This window comes from Doryrhamphus excisus, chromosome 6 (assembly GCF_030265055.1).
Source record: "Doryrhamphus excisus isolate RoL2022-K1 chromosome 6, RoL_Dexc_1.0, whole genome shotgun sequence".
Lineage (NCBI taxonomy): Eukaryota > Metazoa > Chordata > Actinopteri > Syngnathiformes > Syngnathidae > Doryrhamphus > Doryrhamphus excisus.
In genome coordinates this window covers 18,737,269-18,756,967 of record NC_080471.1, presented here as the reverse complement: position 1 = coordinate 18,756,967, position 19,699 = coordinate 18,737,269, and the positions used below count along the sequence as shown (strand labels likewise).

Below are 19,699 nucleotides of genomic sequence, written 5' to 3'. Positions count from 1 at the left end.
TTTATGTATTTGTTTTGAGTAGGCACTAGAGGGCACAAATGAGCTACTACTAATGTCGAGTGGCTCGATTTGAAAAACTTGTACATGTATGTTTGCATACGGCGTTTTGCGGTATTAAAAGTAATCATATTTTACATCTGGATATTTTAAGTTATTCACCCATAAACTAAGCTCTAATCTTCATTTAATTTTAGAGACCAATTACGGCCCATCTGATTGGTTGAACTGCTCAGTGACGCCATTTGGGTTCTCCCTGCGTCATTTCTTTTGCGCATGCGTACTTCCGCTATCGTCCCACTAGCAGCAGAAACCAGGAGCAGCCTCTTTCCTCCTACAAGGCTCCCTACTTGTACGTACACCTCCACCTTTTTCTATTGTTTATATATTTATATTCGCACTGAAGGTACTTAAGTGCTAAGTGAATGCAGGTTTCTATTTTTGTCAGATTATTTGAGTGGTTTCAGAGTTCGATTCCTCCCGTGTTGTCAGTGCTGTTAGGAAACCGTGACTGAAATGTTATTATATTTGGTTTGATCTATTTGACCGTATAAAGAAAACAAATGGAGATATTACCGAATTTCATAAGATGGCTGCGTAGTGACACTTACCATATTTCCTTCAGCGCAAACCCCTCCAGGAAATGTCGGTTTTTTCTATTAACATTTAAGCTCATTCCTCAGCATGAACAATAACTTTTATTTTTGTGCTCGGGCAACAAAGCAGGCGTCATATAAAAGTCTTACTTAATCTTATTAAATTGAGTAATGTACTGAGTTATACATTACTTTTATCTTTATGTCTTCCTGCTTGATGATTTATTGATACCTGCATCTTTATTTGGTGCGTTCACTGGTCAAAGGAGACGGAAGACTCATGGATCGTCACACACCAATTAATAAAAAAAGATTCTTGGTGGTCCCTTTAGTGTGTTTTTATCATACTTGTACTTTTGTCAATGGACCAAATACTAGTACAAGTTAAGCAAATACATAGTCATGCCTCGATTGGACGGGATATGTGACGTGTACAAACACTCATAGGACATTTTACTAGCTGAGGTAGTATATAACAGAGGATATAAACTGCATAGGATTGTCAAAAAGGTTCTTAAAAGATGTGCTAGAAGAAGACATGACATTTAAGCAAATTATAATGATACCTTTGTTGAAAAGAGTATGTTTAACAACTGTTTAAGCAGCTGAGCTTATATTGTCCCGTATATTTAGATTTTTTCCCTTTAGCTTTCTCTTATTTGTTGCTATGCTTTTAGTGACTTTGTATCCGGTGTTTTGAATCTGTTGACAGTGTTGTGCAAGTTCATAGTTCTCATGAGTTAGTTCAAAATTCAGTTCACACAGTATAAACATGATTAGTTCACATTCATAGTTCACCATTTCAATGTTGAACTAGTTCAAAGTTCAGTTCATTCAATGAAAGACTGACCTTGTTTTTAAAACAAAAGTATGACATCCATCACCCCTTGAAACTGTTCACTCTTTACAAATATGTATTGTCCAAGTGGAATTGTTGAACAATAACGAATATGAAGTACTTTTCTTTAGATATGCTTTTTTTTAGCACATGTATGTTTATTTCCTCACGCCAGCAAACAAAAGCCACAACAAAGTATAGTGTTATTTCATGCAATGAAATCAATTCGTAAACGTGGAGCTACATATCTGGAAGTCCTCGGGAGCCTTGGGCGTGTGACCAATCACAGCAGAGTAAATTAAAGGGGACCTGCACATTTTTTTTTTAATTTTGTCCATCATTCACAATCTTTATGTACATATTTATTTGACTTTTCTGTGCATTATGACACAAGAAAAAACGTTCATATGAGTTAGCTAACACACCTATTTTGACTATGAAGACCTCTAATAAAACCTCTAAAAACGTTGCATCATTTCATTTCATCATTAAAATTCTCCACCTTCTGTATCTTTTCTCCCTGTAACCTCACTCTTCCACTGGGGTCCCATTCACACACACATAGTCCATTTTGCTGCGGCTAATGATGAATGATGGGCAAAATTCCTCAAAAAGTGCAGTTCCCTTTTAACACCAGTGACAGTTTTAAATAATACCAAAATGATACTCCAAGGGTTGTCAATTTTACCCACTATCACAGTGTGCACAGAAGAGAACTTCCTCCTTGTATCTATTGGTATTGAAGCTGTTGATTTAGCTTGACATGTGTATGGAGTTATTCTTGACTATCAGCCTATCGTTTGTCCCATTTGTTTCCTGGGCACTGTTTTCCACTGTTTTCCAGTTCTCTTCTTCTACAACCATCATAATTAATAGTATGTTTAACCATTAGTCACCTCTAATGGTTAATATTTTGTAAAGCTGACTTTTTTCAGAGCAATTATTCTCCATTTAGTTATGCTCAGTGCATCCATACATTTGTAAAGTGAATAAAGAAGCTCCTAACTACAGAAAATTACACATTGAATTAAATATTACACTCTTCTGATTGCACTTGGGAGTGAGATTTAATGTTATTTTGGACATGGTGTTACAGTCCGTCATTGGTCAATCTCACCTACACCTTCCTTATCTACTGTCAGCCACTTCTGCTTTCACATAAAGTTATTTTAGCATGTGATGCTGTTAAACTGTCACACCCTGTGATTGCAGTGCTGGTTGGAACACAAATGTATAATTATATCCAATGGTGTGAAAAAGTATTTGCTGATTTTACATAAAACATCCATTTCTTTAAGTTATCAAAATGTTGGTTTTAGTAGAAGTAAGTGCCACAATTTACTTTACTAATAGCATTTTGCTAAAAGCAATGTTGAACACGACAATCTTTCTCATGTGTTTACAGATAAGACTGTTTGTGATGTCTATATCACCATCGCCAGAATCTTCAACTCATAATTTAGTCAAGACAAGTGAAACTCCATGCAGCCTGTTCTCCAGCCACTCTTGTTCCTCCTGCAGAGTCTTAAATAGCTCTTCCTCCAATTAAGGAACCAGCATGGAGTCAATGGCTATGGACAATCTCATAGACTTTGACATGTCATCTGTGGCTACAAGTCTCGGTGTCGATAGAGACAGCCGTCAGAGCCACTCAGACATTTTCTCACCAGAGCCACCGTCCTCCAAATTTCCTGTGCAACACTCATTGCCTGAACCCATGGCACCCTCCAAGTCCAGCTCACATCACCATCACAAAGATGACGATGAAAATGAGAGTGATGCAACAGAGTCGGCAGACAGTGAGAATGATATGGATCCGGCTTCAACGATGTGGAACATAAGACGCTTCTCATCCTCATCTGCTCACAGTAGTGAGGACAATGATTCCGAGGCAGTAGAGAGAAGAGAGTTCATGAAGACGTATGTGGAAAAAGTGTTTCATGGAAGGTAAGGCAGAAGGTTTTAGCTCTTCCGAGCATGACCGTGGAAGATGAGTTATTTTTAGATTATCATTAAATATGCTTTATCACCGGAGTATGCAGAAACTACACCAATTAAGGACTCAAGAGGTGTGGGCTTGAGTCATGTGACTTGGAATCGAGTCAGACTTTTGCTGACTTTTGACTCGATTTGACAAAATCATCAAAGACTTGCAACTCGTCTTGGACTTTGACATTAATGACTCAGTTAAGTCTGACTTAAGTCTGACGACTCGAAAATACTTGAGTTTCAGTGAATTTGTTGAGTAAATGTAACCCCATTTAAAGTATTCAACTTAGATGTAGGCTGTATGGCGGACAAGTGGTTGGGGCTCAGGCCACACAGCAAGGAGACCCGAGTTCGATTCCACCCTTGACCATCTGTATGTGCATGTTCTCCCCGTGCATGCATGGGTTTTCTCCGGGTACTCCGGGACTCACAGGTCACATTGGGTTAAAAAAATGTGATGAAGAGTGATATACTTGCTCACGGTGCAACACATAAATCAGCCACTAAATGCCCGCAAGGCATGCTGGGTAGAGCTATGAACAATCAAACATTGGATATCAAGAGTACTCCGGTTTGTTTACTTCTCTGATGGCCTCAACATATTTTCCAATCGAGAAAAAATGCAAACATGACAAAATGTTGGGAGTGTGTCACAAGGTACCCAGCATGCCTTGCGGCGGGAATATATGAGTGTTTTCTTTTATTATTAATTTTTATTATGGAGTGAGTAGTTAGCACGTGAGCCTAACAGCTAAAAGACCCAAGTTCAATTCCACCCTCGGCCATCTCTGTGTGGAGTTTACATGTTCTCCCCGTGCGTGGGTTTTCTCCGGGTACTGCGGTTTCCTCCCACATTCCAAAAACATGCTAGGTTAATTGGCGACTCCAAATTGTCCATAGGTATGAATGTGAGTGTGAATGGTTGTTTGTCTATATGTGCTCTGTGATTGGCTGGCGACCAGTCAAGGGCGTACCCCGCCTCTCGCCCGAAGACAGCTGGGATAGGCTCCATCACCCCCGCGACCCTTGTGAGGATAAGTGGTAGAAAATGAATAAATGAATGAGTTTGCTAGTTTGGATATTGGATGTTGAGTCTATTATCAGACCCACGTCTTTCCACGATGTCCCAACTCTGAAAGAACCGTTACCCCCTTCTTAATAGTATCTGAAATACAAAAAATACATACAACCAACAATAAAGCCTCATTTTCGGGTGAATCTCCACTCATTGTAGTTGGTTTTGATTGTTTGATTTGTTTATTGTTTATTGTTAACTCATCACTCCACAATATTTCCACAGGCAGGACCTGGACCAAGAAGAGAAATCTCGTTTTGGAGAGCTGTGCAGTGGCAAGAATGGGAAAGGCAGAGAGTGGTTTGCCAAATATGTCAGTGCGCAGGTGAACATTACAAAATAAGAAATCTTAGTTTGGCCCTTTAATAATTTGCCTTGGCTAAATTGCTCTTCCAAACAGCCTTCTAACCCTGTTCTCCCTGGTTTGTCTCAGCGCTGCCACTCGAAATGCGTGAGCGAAGCTACTTTCTACAGACTGGTGCAGTCTTTTGCAGTTGTGTTGTTTGAGTAAGTATGTTTAATAATATGTTTGTGTGTGCACATTAATATATACACACACACACACCCTTTCACACCACTTTATGTGTACATATACACTATAATAGGGATGCTACAATAGCAGAGCCACAAACACGGTTGGCGGGACCCATTTAATGGCCATATTTTTAAAACGGTCCTATCATATTACAATTGAACATGTTGCTAAAGGACAGAGCTATGATAAGATTAAGATTTCTTTTTTAGTTTTTTTCTATTTCATGGTGCTTTTCTATGCCCAAGTGGCAATTGTTGAATTGAAACGTTAATAATTGCGTCAATGTTTATTGAATTATATTGTTTCTTAAAGTGCACTTACCGTCTGAAACGTGAATTTATGATCTCAGAAAAAAGTTTCGAACCGTATATAAACATTCACATATAAATATACATACACACATAAAACATTTTCAGTCCCTTTCAGTCCCCTCCTTCTTTTTTTTCACGATTGTCACATTTAAATGTTTCAGATCATCAAACAAATCCAAATATTAATCAATGACAACAGAACTGAATGCAAAATGCTGCTTTTAAATTAATTTTGTTTTATTATTTGTCTCATCAGACCACAGAGTATTTTTCCAAAGCTTTTGGGTATGATGAATACATTTTCTGGCAAAACTAAGACAAGCCTTAATGTTATTAAGCTTATAAAAGCTTTATGAATGGCTTTATATCACTTTTTCACACTTTTTCAGCCATGTAGGTTTGGATTTTAGTTTAGTTTTATTTAAAAACTGCATTATGTGTTCAGTTGTGTTGTCACACTTTTTCTTAACATCCTGTGTTGTATGTATGTGTATATGTGTATGTACATTATGTAGTATTTTATATATAGATATAAATATATTATTTATACAGGTAATATTATGTACTGTATTTAAATATATACCGTATTTTCTGGACTACAAGTCACTCCGGAGTACAAGTTGCACAAGGGCAAAAATGCATACTTAGGTAGAAAAAAACATACATAAGTCGCACTGCAGTATAAGTCGCATTTTTTGCAGGTCATTTATTTTAACTACTTGACCAAAACAGACATTATGTCCTCTTGGAAAGCAAGTTCTAACAATAAAAGAATAGAGAACAGGCTGAATAGGTGTAAGATATGCTAACACAATGGTTATTTAGCTACACAAAAAATAAACATGAACAGAAAAGGTGTCCAGTGTTTATGTAACATCAACAGTTTTTCATTTATAAGTCACTCCGGAGTATAAGTCGCAGGAACAGCCAACCTATGAAAAAAATTGCGACTTATAGTCCGGAAAATACGGTATTTATGTCTCTGAAAGATTTGCAGCACTCAGTATTTTGATAAAAACACAATCAATAAAACAAAATAACATGAATGCATGATAATCTCAATAGTTACATTTTTGCTTTGGGTCTGTTTGTTTTCAGATGTCACCAAATGGATGACTACAGCCCAGCCAAAAACCTCATGACTATGTGCTTTACATACTACTACACTGGTAAATGTTTTAGTTGTTTTGTTTGTTTTCTATAAATTGTTATGTATATGTAAAAAAACATACTAGGGAGGCAGGAAGTGAACAAGTGTAACAGTAACAGATTGTAAAAGTACCAGATGGAGGGGTAGGATTTAATAAGCTTTTCTTCTTCCTACTCTTTTTGGAAATGTAGAACTGTGAACAAATAAAATTAAACCATTACCATAAATGATGCCAAAGTTTCAGATAAAGACATTTGCGTATTTAGAAGTGAGAAGCCCCGAAATAAGTTTGCGATGGCTCTGAACGCTTGTTTTCAGAGTGTTTTTTTTTTTTACACACCGGCCAAATGGGTGCGCCTTGTTGGTTTGTGTAAGTAAGCGGCTGTTTATGTAGGATTATAGAGTGTGCATCCAGGGAGCGTGTTACCTGCATGCATCCAAATTACAAGCTCACTGATATTTGGAGTTGCTAATGTCCTTTTTCCACCATAATTGGTGGTTGTACCAGTTTTGTAAAACACGGGTAGTCACATAAAAGCGTGTATTGACCACATTTATACTACTGATGTTGTAGAAAACACGGGCTGCACAGCGGTCGAGTAGTTAGCGTGCAGACCTCGCAGCTCGGAGACCCGAGTTCAATCCAACCCTCGGCCATCTCTGTGTGGAGTTTGCATGTTCTCCCCGTGCATGCGTGGGTTTTCTCCGGGTACTCCGGTTTCCTCCCACATTCCAAAAACATGCTAGGTTAATTGGTGACTCCAAATTGTCCATAGGTATGAATGTGAGTGTGAATGGTTGTTTGTCTATATGTGCCCTGTGATTGGCTGGCGACCAGTCTAAAACCAGTCCTGCGACCCTAGTGAGGATAAGAGGTAGAAAATGAATGAATGAAAGTTGTAGTATAAATTCTGAGTTTATACACAGTAACTCACAGAAGGGCTACGAGCAGCTCCCAACCTCTTTTCAATTAGCTCTCCAAAGGGTTTATTCATTTATTATCAACTCCTGTACCGACAAAATTAGAAAGTGTGGTTCGACAGTAGTCCGGAAGTCCTCTGGAAGAGCTTGAGAGTGTGACCAACCGCAGCGCATTGGGCGTGCGTGCGTGAGTGAGTGGGTGGAATGAATTAAAACAGACCATTTTGGAAATCTAATTAAATACAAATGGAATATGTGCAGATTCTGGAAGATCTAGAGAGCTTCTGTGCGGGTTATTATGTGTAGCTGCTCTATAGGAGTCCTCAAGGTTAAACTATTACATTGTGCTTTCCTTTGCATAGGAAAGTTCCAGCCGTCTCCTGCAGAGCTCTTTGATCGTGGTGTTCCCCCAGCTGGTCTGGACTCGTACTTAAACAAGGCCAACTCCTGGCTGTCCGGTAAGAAAGATGCTGCCGAACGCCTCCTTAAAAACTCATCGAAGACTGATGTCAAAGGCTTTTTTGGAGGCCTTGAAAGCAAGTTGAGAAGCTCAATGACGCCAAAAACCGAGTGAGCATACACATCTTCTTTCAGTCTTTTGCATGGACCTTTAAGATCTCACAATGACATTTCCTTGCTTGTATTGTTCATAGGAACGGCGAAGACTCACTTGAGACAAAACCAAATTTAGCAGGTAAAGGGCATGAAGCTTACCTTGTCTATTTTAACTCAAATATTTCTCTCTACCTGCTTTGTTGATCATTATTTCAATATGATGACATTTGACTTTGTTATGTTGTCATAGTGTCCGGGGATCCAGAGGAAAATAAGGGAGAAAAGGTGTACTTGTACACCCACCTGAAGCAGCAACCCATATGGTAACACAGTTTTATTATTATGCATATATAATATGTCTGCCGGCTGCACAGTGATGGAGTGGTTAGCGCGCAGGCCTCGCAGCTAGGAGACCAGGGTTCAATTCCACCCTCGGCCAGCTCTGTGTGGAGTTTGCATGTTCTCCCCGTGCATGCGTGGGAGGAAACCAGAGTACCCGGGTACTCCGGTTTCCTCCCACATTCCAAAAACATGCTAGGTTAATTGGCGACTCCAAATTGTCCATAGGTATGAATGTGAGTGTGAATGGTTGTTTGTCTATATGTGCCCTGCGATTGGCTGGTGACCAGTCCAGGGTGTACAACGCCTGGGATAGGCTCCAGCACCCCCAGTGACCCTTGTGAGGATAAGCGGTAGAAAATGAATGAATGATCTGTCAGTCGAGGAGGTAGTTAATGCTTTTTTTGTGGTCTTTTTTTCTGTTTTGGTCTAATCATCATCTGTTGTGGTTTAATCAATTTTTACAGAATTTGGAACTCAACAGATTAAAAGGCACATCGTCGATTTCTGAGACAATTAAGGGCTTTTAAGTGTGCCTTATAGTGCAAAAAATAGGGTCCTTTTTTCCTCCATAATTTGTTCTTCTCTCTTAGTTGTCTTGCTATTTGTTGCAGAGGAGAACCAAGTCCAAAGAAAAAATGTAAAAACATCCATTCATCCATCCATTTGCTGTACTGCATATCCTCACGAGGGTCGCAGGCGTGCTGGAGCCTATCCCAGCTGTCTTTGGGCGAGAGGCGGGGTACACCCTGGACTGGTCATCAGCCAATCACAGGGCACATTTAGACAAACAACCATTCACACTCACATTCATACCTATGGACAATTTGCAGTCGCCGATTAACCTAGCATGTTTTTGGAATGTGGGAGGAAACCGGAGTACCTGGAGAAAACCCACGCATGCACGGGGAGAACATGCAAAAAAGAACTTTATTTACCATTTGTTTAAAGAGATAACAAAACTACTGTGTTTCATATCCTTTCTACCTGTCAGGCACACATTGCGATTTTGGAATGCTGCATTCTTCGATGCAGTTGATTGTGAGAGGAAAAAGAGGTCACCAACTACGAGGTGAGTCTAGAAATCCGGTTGTAAGTTCTTTGGACACCTGTGGAACATGTTAACCGTTTTTTCTAGATTTGAAAAGAAGTCTATCAGAAGTCGTAGGTGTGTGCTTCCATGTGTGTGGGCAAAGTTTTCTCTTCTTTCTTCGGTTGCCCCTCTTTCTGCATGTTGACTTTAACCCTTTTGTCTTCTTGTGCCTTACTGCCTAGCAGGGGAACGCAAGATGAAGAGAAAGATAAAAGGTCTGTCTTCCATTTGTCTGCTGCCCGAAAATCAATCTAGAATAAAAGAAGGGCACAAATTTTTGACAAAAATGTAATGCTGTCGTGGCTGTCCTGTGTTGCGGCGCATGGCTAGTTGTGAATCATATTGAAAGGATTTTTAATGAATTCAAACACTCATTTGCGTTTTTGAAGCTTGCCTTTTGTGGAATGCTTTTGACTGAATTGTACGTGCAGGAGCTTGAATCAATTCAGTTCAATGTCTATTGTTTTGTACCAGAAGGAACCCATAGCCGCTGGGCCAGCATATGGTCTGACAGTGGGATGAAGGATCTCAACTTGGTTCCTAACAGTATCAGGGGACTTCTGGCGAGCGTGTGGAGGTTTGTGTGGTCCGCCAAGGACCATCACTGACCCACTGCCAAACTAGTCATGCTGGAGGCATGTTGCGGGCAGCAGGGCATTCAGAACTGTCACATAGTCAGTGTGAACCTGCTCTCTTTTATGACAAGAACAGGGCGGCAATGGCGAATCTGTCAATTCGGATGTTCTCTGGCGAATGCCAAATGTTCTGCTACATTGCAGGGCTCTTGTACACAATTTCCTCTTGTGCCACACTGCAAAAAATTGAGGGCCAAATATTACAGGGCCAAGACTAATTGACAGAAACCCATCCATCTATTTTTTATGCTGCTTATCCTCACAAGGGTCACTGAGGGTGCTGGAGCCTATCCCAGCTGCCTTCAGGTGGGAGGCGGGGCACACCCTGGACTGGTCGCCAGTCAATCACAGGGCACATATAGACAAACAACCATTCACACTCACATTCATCCCTATGGACAATTTGGAGTCGCCAATTAACCTAGCATGTTTTTGGAATGTGGGAGGAAACCAGAGTACCCGGAGAAAACCCACGCATGCACGGGGAGAACATGCAAACTCCACACAGAGATGGCCTTGAGTGGAATTGAACTCTGGTCTCCTAGCTGTGAGGCCCGCGCGCTAACCACTCACAACCGTGCAGCTGATTTAAACCCATTAAGCTGGAAATACTTATTTTTTAGAATATAATACATTTTATTCAACCTTATTAGAACCGATATAAAGCAAGACCCATTCACGGTGACAACTCTCTCAGCCTTGACAAACTTGGTCCGATGGTAGGCAGAACGTGGAGAACTTAGAGATGGATTTGACCGGGGTGCGAGGATCAAACCGCCAACCTTCTGGTACCGCCTGAGCCATGGCAGCCCTAACCTAATACCTCATACTAGTGGAGAGTGATGCTAATTGACAGATATTTAAATCAGCCTAAATCCATCTTAAATGTGTTAAGGGCGTGTCAAATACAAGTATATTTAATAGAAATTGATTTCCCAGAAGTGTGATTTTCTTGATTATTGGAGTGCCATGATATGTAGTGGTGGCTGATTTTATACTCCTCACTTGACTGGTTTAAGAGTGGAACAGTTTTTGAAAGATAATCATCTCAGAATGGAATAGAAAAGGTATAAAGGTAAGCTTGACTGTAATTGGGAGCAAGGCAGAGGGTAAATGGAAGTAGGTAGATAAAGCCATTGAGGCTGCTTACATTGCTGAGTTTGACACAGTGGGGTGTCCTAAATTTACAGTAGCTGTAAAACCTTGGCAGTAATGGTCCCATGAGTAATAGTAATTTCATTATTTCTTTTTTTCTGTGTACATTATTTTGAGATATATGAGCCTCTAATTTCCAAGTCGTATGCATTTGTATTTATTTTGTGTCTGTTAGCATGTCATTGTGGTTTGTCTAACATTTGTTGCTGTTTTTTTAAGCAGAACTTAAAGCTAACAATTGTTATACTCAATATGCTGAGTACAGGGTTCCTACGGAAGCATGGGAATTATGGAATTTCAGGAAAAAGACAACAGAAACAAACAAACTTGATACATTTACATGTATGGAAGACTATCGAAAAGTATGAAAAAATATATTATAGGAAGAAAGGGACAAAAACACTGATTAAGCAGTTTATTCCAAACAACTGTTGACCAAAAGTTTAATATTGTAACTCAAAAAATAACTGAATCCCCCCCCGCCAAAATAGATATACAAATTTAAAAAAGGATTCAGTAATACTAAACAGATGCTCAGGGTTCGTGAAACCATATAAAACCATATGAGGAAGTCCACCCCTCTGTGACATCACAAAGGGGCAGTTTCACCACGCCTTTTCAAACGGCGCGTTTATAGCCATCCCAAACTTCTTTCAGGGCTCACTTCCAAATGCGTAAACCTCATTATTTGAAACTTTGGCATCGTTTAACACGAGAATACAACATTCTAACAACATATATAGGCCCCCTTCTAAACATTTGATCTGCTGATGAACCTATTTCACTTTCATGCTTGTTTACAAAATATTGCTGACAAATTTTTTTGGTCTGACTCCCATTTCCTTTTTTTTGCATTTTGAAGCTGTACTTAATCTAGAACCTCTTTAAGATCCAACTGTGTAAAATAATAGCTAGGTAATAGTAGGTAGCCACAGTACATAAAGGTTGGAGGAGGATAACAGCAGAGGCCTGGCCATTCAACTTGCCAATCTTCCCAATTTTTTCCCTGGAATACATCGCTGAAAATGTACTCTCGCAAGAGATAAGTGTCAGGAGTAAATTCAGAATAATGAAAATGTATTCCATTATTTATTTACAGTAGGAACCCTTTGAGTGGGACATTGTTGGAAGTAGTTCTTTCTACTACCTGCTTTCTGCCTCATCACAGCTCAATGTATTGTTTTGCATCTGCATCAAATGTTAATTTTCCTCTTTGTTTTCAAAAGAATTGCAACACATCGCTCACACGCTTATGATCATAACGCTTGTAGTTAGGATGTATACTTATTGTTATTGTTCAATCACATGACGCCTCAGTTGAAGTTAGAACAAAGAGATGTACACCATATTGTGTTCTAGTAGTTTATTTTGATTGGTACCTACATGTTTTCTCTTCTTTTCCAGTTATTGAATGAATCATTTGTTGTTTTCTTCATTTGCTGACAAAGTGATAAGGCACAGGAGTGGGTGTCACTGATTTATTAGTTTTATTATTTTTTATGTAATATGTCACATGAGTAAATACAGTGTCCAATAAATGTAAGTCTCTATACAGTAAAACAGTTAAGTTGTAAGGTATTGTTTATTTTGAAACAGTATAAGAAATCAGTCCCACTTAAGGGCATCCACGTCTGGGCTGTCTCTTTGGAGAAGTTGAAATGATAATTTGGATTTTTTGACATGAAGTTGTATGAGATCTCCATCAACATGTTAGTCCATTAACAGAGACTTACTCCCTACTTAGTCTCCAAAGTCCAGTTCTGGTCAATTTTCAGTGATAAAGAACGTAATTCCGCTTAGTTTCTGGGGATATTTTCAAAAATAAAGAGTTTGTCTTCTCAAAATGTGTATGGATGGATTCAGAAGAGCAATACATTTGCATGACAAAAATGACTTCTCAAAAAAAAAAAAACTCATAAAATGCTCTGCGTTATATTTGTCTCCTGATGGTCTTGGTATTATGTCGCAGAAGAAGAGTGGTATGACTGCAAGCATCACGTACACATGTAAGCACAGGTGAAAGTGCACATATACCATGCAAAGTGTTTTATGAGATCGGATTTTTGTAATGCAAATGTATTACTTATTGAACGCATTTTGTTTTGAAAAGTCGAACTCTTTACTTAAATGTCCCCAGCAACTAAGCGGAACTACATTCTTCATCACTGAAATCCGACCAGAACTGGATTTAGGAGACTAAGTTAATGTTAATGGATGTAATGGTAATGGTAATGGTTTTATTTCATTTGAACATGCATCAGATTACAATTGAATGCATCACATAATCAGTTCACAGTTCCACATGTCCAAAAGGAGTAGGAAGAAGCAAAGCTTATTAAATCTTACCCCTCCATCTGGTACTTTTACAATCAGTAACTGTTACATTTGTTCACTTCCTGCTTTCCATAATACAGTTTAAGGTTGTTTTTTTTTATTATTATATTTTTTTTATAATTCACCTCATACCGAAGTAGGAGGTGATATGACCATCCAATGACATAATGTGTACCATAGTAAGTGTCAATATAGTGATATATATAGCACATCATGACTCTTCATCCTTGTATTTGGTAAACATCAACTGCTTGTATTGTTTCTTGAATTGGCTCATCGTTGTGCATTGTTTGAGGGTCTTACTCAATCCATTCCATAGTTTGATTCCACATACTGAAATGCTATGGTTTTTTAACGTAGTCCTAGCATATAAGTGTTTCAAATGTAGTTCTTCCCTCAGATCCTATTTCTCCTCTCTTGTAGAGAAGTATTGGATGACATTTTTAGCTATTTGGTTGTTTTGATGTCGTACAACTTAATGTCAAAAAATCCAAACTATCCATTTAAGGTGTAGATGTTGGAATTAAAGGCAATTTTTTTTTGTCAACAGGGAGAAGTGGAGTCACATGAGCCAGCAGGAAAGGGATGACCGCTCCAAAATGGATGAGAATATTGCCTTTGGCCAGCTGGGGTAAGGAGATTACTACTTTACTTTGTAGTAATATGCATAGATAGTGACATATAGTACTTCACAAAAGTGAGTACACCTATCACATTTTTAAAAATATTGAAATCCACCAATATGCTACATTTTGAAACAGTACTAGCAGATAATTGCCTTAGTGACTTTTTGTATGTTTTTGCAGGACATTTACACACAATATGCTGGCATTTGGGCTCAGTAAAAAACTGTGCAATGATTTTCTGAAGAAACAGGCCGTCATTGGGAACCTGAATAAAGGTATTTTACATGACATTTATTTCAGCACTTTTGGCACTGCTAGTTTAGCAAAGTGTAGACTTTCCACAAGGGGGAGTTATCAGACATCTTATGAGTACAGTACACACAAACTTATTTACAGAATTATTCTTTGTTCTTACATCATCTGTATTTTTCAGTGCCTTGGTTTTATTTCATTTGTGTGTGGTTGATCTTTTGCAGAGCAGTACAAGTTGTTAACTGACCACATTGAGAAAATGGCGACAGAATGAGGACAAGTTGACGACATGTTGAATTTCAGGGTCTCCAGCCTGCACATGAGAGCTGTCTGAGCGGAAATACAGTACACATTACTATAGTCAAATGAAATACAGTACACATTACTATAGTCAAGCGTGCCATCGTTGTAGCAAAGCCCTTCCATCCAACGCTGTATTGCATCCTACGTCAGCAATAACACAACATACGCTGATGTTGCTTTAAAGCTGTATGTGTAACCTGCTTTGCAAAGTGACAAGTGTGGCTCATCTGCTATGAGAAGCATATCTGCGTCTCGACAAAGCTCAGCCTAGACTAGACCTTGTGCAGTGTACAGTGCCGTAATGTAAAACGTGTTTTACCTGCGACTAAGCAGTGACTGAATATCTTCCTTGGCTTTAATGCTTCAGTGTACTTTGATTGAATGAAAGTGTGGCATTTCAAATGGGGGGGAAAGATTAGTCTGCCAACCAACATCTGTACTTGAAAACAAACATTTAAGACTGCTTGTAGTCTGACGAGGATCAAAAACAACCAACAAAAAACCGAAGCAATTATATATATAATGCTGTAATGATGATAATCGTCCGATTAAATCGGTCAGCCTGAGCATTAATTTCTAAGAAAAACACCAAATTACCTGCATTGTTTATTAACATCGGTGTCAGTCGACCAACTTTTGGCTGATAATAGATTAAATCGGCCAGTTGATTAATTAGTTGAGCCCTATTAGTCAGTATGAGATATGTTAAAATACAACAATGGATGAAAACAAGGGTTTCCTTATCGCTTGACACGTGACTGCTGCTAATGGAAAGGAGATTTGAGTAGAGACTGATTGCAGGTAGAAAACAACTAAGTAGAAAATGTGAAGTGCAGTACTAGGGACACATGGGTATTGTTGAGCATCGAGTCTCGAGCACCGGAAGAAATAACGAGCACCAACAACAAAGAAGTGGCACAATAATAATACATTTTATTTGTATAGCGCTTTTCAGAGTACTCAAAGACGCTTTACAGTAGAGAAAAATAAATAAAAATAGAGTTAAAGATGCATTAAAATACAATATCCAAACATTCATTCAGAGCTAAAAACAAGGCTAAAAGCGCTAAAAGCACAAGTGCCCAATGCAACATTTCCAATCCAAATGATATCATGCAGAGGAGAGTGCACGACCAACATAGTTAAACACCTCCAGATTCTTAACTGTGCCCCCGTCATTGATGCGCTACATTGGACTTCCTCTAAGCAGTCAAAATCAGGGAAGTCAAACAATAAATGACGTCCTGCCTCATGTCAATGTAACCGAGATGCCCGATGATGTAAATAAAGGACGGAAGCCACGGCTTTGGGATTTAAACCCATTCATGCACGCACAGTGCGAGTCAAGAAACCTTTGCAATCCACACAACATGTTTCCGCCTTCAAAATAAGGGCGGTACTTAAATATATATATCGTATACAGGTGGTAATACAGTAGCTCAACTCAAATACCCAGCTAACGTTATCCTGTGTACTTTTCATCGACAAACGGCTTACAGGTTGTTTGTTTGATATTCTGCACCCAGGTTACTGCATGTTTACATGCCTGCAGCATCACACACCCACTAACACATAAAACAAAAGCATATGTGGAAATATCTTTTCATGAGCTTTTCTAAAGTAAACATCTACTCCTGTGGAAATAAACTTCATAACATTTATATTCCAGTTAAACGGTTTGATACTGATTGGAAATAGCTTTTGTGTGATCATGAAATTATTTAGGGCGGCACGGTGGTCTAGTGGTTAGCGCGCAGACCTCACAGCTAGGAGAGCAGGGTTCAATTCCACCCTCGGCCACCTCTGTGTGGAGTTTGCATGTTCTCCCCGTGCATGCGTGGGTTTTCTCCGGGTACTCCGGTTTCATCCCACATTCCAAAAACATGCTAGGTTAATTGGCGACTCCAAATTGTCCATAGGTATGAATGTGAGTGTGAATGGTTGTTTGTCTATATGTGCCCTGTGATTGGCTGGCGACCAGTCCAGGGTGTACCCCGCCTCTCGCCCAAAGACAGCTGGGATAGGCTCCAGCACCCCCCGCGACCCTCGTGAGGAAAAAGCAGTAGAAAATGAATGAATGAAATTATTTAAACCATGCAGACTTTTATGACCCTCCCTCTTAAAAGCATTGGAACAGGAAACCTTCAAATTCAAACACCAACCCAACACTGGGCTCACTACCCAGTCCCTTTTTATTTATCATGAGCAGTATTGTACTGAGAAGCAAGAAGAAGTTAACATATTTATTAACCTGTGTTGGCATTACAAATACATTCAAGCCATATTTGTTTTGAAGGTACCTAATGGCCCCCATGATCAAATGTAATACTTACCAACCCTCCAGTGTGCCTTGCATGGACGTAAACAACTCATAAAATTCCGCCACTAAATAGTCACAGAACCAGCTAGCATTTGTCTACTAGATTCCCAAATTGATGCTATGTGTCTATTTTTGCTAATATGTATATAGCATTAAGTACTTTATTCAAAAGCGACTGATTTGTGGCTTCCCTGAGTGTACTACTGTGTAGCATTGTAGCAATGTAGTCTTCACTGGAAGCACCTGCCACATGTACTAATGATAATGAAATTAATTATCTGATTTTATTGTTTTGTGTCTTTGTTTGTTTGTTTTTTATGATTGAATTCACTTTAAGGCAGCTTTAGGATACTTTGTAACTACAGTGAAACCATTTTGCCCTTTGTCATATGTTCCATGTTATGATGTTTTAAGCATTTCTCTCTACCCTGTACAGTACATGTTAGAAAAAAATAGCTTCAGGAATCAAACCGGGTTCCTCCCTGAATGATGCTCTCTACTTTTGTTGTGCTCACGTCACACTGGTTTGTATATTAATTAAGCTTGTTCATTGGTTGTGATGCCACTCTTGAGACTCTTGAGCATAATGTTAAGGTCGGCAAAATGTGAATGAATGAAGTTCAAATGGAAGTAGTAAAGACTGGTGAACTCGTACTTCAGAACAAAAGTATGACATTTCAACTGACTGACGGATTAACTAATTCGGATGTTTTATTGTTAAATGTTTTCATTGTGGGGCAAGGTCAATGTTGAATCAAAATATTGTAATAAATGTATTTTATGGTGAGTTTTTGTTTGTCTTTTGTTGTTTTAGGTCATACACTTAAGAATGTTGGGGGCTGCACGGTGAGGGAGTGGTTAGCACGCAGATCTCAAAGCTAGGAGACCAGGGTTCAATTCCACCTTCGCCATTCTCTGTGTGGAGTTTGCATGTTCTCCCCGTGCATGTGTGGGTATTCCGCCCACATTCCAAAAACATGCTAGCATGAAAAACACCTAGCATGTTCCAAAAACATGCTAGCATGTTCCAAAAACATGCTAGCATGTTCCAAAAACATGCTAGCTTGTTCCAAAAACATGCTAGCTTGTTCCAAAAACATGCTAGCTTGTTCCAAAAACATGCTAGCTTGTTCCAAAAACATGCTAGCTTGTTCCAAAAACATGCTAGCTTGTTCCAAAAACATGCTAGCTTGTTCCAAAAACATGCTAGCATGTTCCAAAAACATGCTAGCATGTTCCAAAAACATGCTAGGTTAATTGGCGACTCCAAATTGTCCAATTGACCAAGTGGTTAGTGCCACACAGGATATCCAATAGTACTTATCATAAATAAACAGATTGGCTGCACTGTGACCAAAGGGTTAGCACCACACAGCTAGGAGACCCGGGTTCGATTCCCATCTGACATCTAACATTGTCCATAGGTATGAATGTGAGTGTGAATGGTTGTCTATATGTGCCCTGTGATTGGCTGGCAACCAGTCCAGGGTGTACCCTGCCTTTCGCCCGAAAACAGCTGGGATAGGCTCCAGCATACCCCCACAACCCGAGTGAGGATTAGCAATAGGAAATGAATGAATTAACTTAAGAATGTTTTTACTCCCAAATCATAAATTTCAAATGAAAACATTTATTATATCCTTAAAAGTGAGTACACCTCACATATCCAAAATTTTAATATCAAATATATGATCTAGCGTGGCCTTAATCATCTTGGATATGGAACACAGCTGAAAATTAATACTTCCAATTTCGGGAGCAACACAATATTTTTTATATTTATTTTAGGAAAAGTTTTGATTTGTCTGCTGTACAGCTTTCGTTTCAGTATAAGTAGGGAGCAAATGTTATTCATCAGTTTAATTTCATAAAGTAATACATATGTATTATGATGATGAAGCCATGTGTTTAAATGTCAGTATGAGCCAAAAGAACGTTGTTTTTAATATTTTGGAAAGCAAAGTGTTTCTTTGAGTGTATATGTGTGACTGTGAGAGTTTGTATATGTCCGTGTGGATAGAATTGAGGCGTTTAGGACCCCGTGTAGCTGTACAATGTGCTGGAGTGTTCTAGTGTTTGAGTTGTAGTTGAAGCTGCTGGCACTCTGCTGGCCGTGTATAAATAAACAGCAGTCAAACTGACTGCACTTTGATTGCCCGTCGTGTAACGAGCTCTGAAAGGCCAGTCTGAAGTGTCACAGCATGATCAACCCTCCCTTGTCAAATTAATACCAGACTTTTACATATGGGACAACCATGATAAATGGATTTTTATGTGACTTTCTCTCCTCCAAATTGATTTGTGAATAACATGAATAACAATATTCCTTATGTTTAATTGATTTTAAGTCCCTTTTCGTCTTACATTTCAAGATAGAGTTCAGGGTTTTATGTTGCTGATTGTAATACCGATCATCTAGGACTGAGATCGGATGATATCTATACTGATCACATGGATTAATTATCCATCCATTTTCTATACCGCTTATCCTCAAAAGGGTCAGGGGGTGCTGGAGCCTATCCCGGCTGTCTTCGGGCGAGAGGCGGGGTACACCCTGGACTGGTCGCCAGCCAATCACAGGGCACATATAGACAAACAACCATTCACACTCACATTCATACCTATGGACAATGTTAGATGTCAGATGGGAATCGAACCCGGGTCTCCTAGCTGTG

The 19,699-nt window shown here is 39.2% G+C and overlaps 1 protein-coding gene across 5 annotated transcripts; it reads left to right on the top strand.

Moving 5' to 3' along the window:
* Positions 1-256: 256 nt before the first annotated feature.
* kiaa0513 (KIAA0513 ortholog) lies at positions 257-17,827 on the top strand. Of its 5 annotated transcripts, XM_058075794.1 has the most exons (14): positions 257-349; positions 2,837-3,378; positions 4,721-4,820; positions 4,929-5,002; positions 6,440-6,510; positions 7,775-7,982; positions 8,066-8,106; positions 8,218-8,290; positions 9,301-9,378; positions 9,445-9,474; positions 9,585-9,614; positions 14,074-14,154; positions 14,330-14,424; positions 14,626-17,827. In XM_058075794.1, the coding sequence occupies exons 2-14, from the start codon at positions 2,990-2,992 to the stop codon at positions 14,673-14,675; spliced, it is 1,320 nt and encodes a 439-aa protein (XP_057931777.1). In that variant the 5' UTR covers positions 257-349; positions 2,837-2,989; the 3' UTR covers positions 14,676-17,827. The 5 variants fall into 5 exon arrangements, 4 of the variants coding, with proteins under 4 accessions (XP_057931777.1, XP_057931779.1, XP_057931778.1 ...); XR_009130168.1 differs by lacking the exon at positions 14,626-17,827 and having other exon boundaries at positions 9,445-9,488; XM_058075796.1 differs by lacking the exon at positions 9,445-9,474.
* The last annotated feature ends 1,872 nt before the right edge of the window (positions 17,828-19,699 follow it).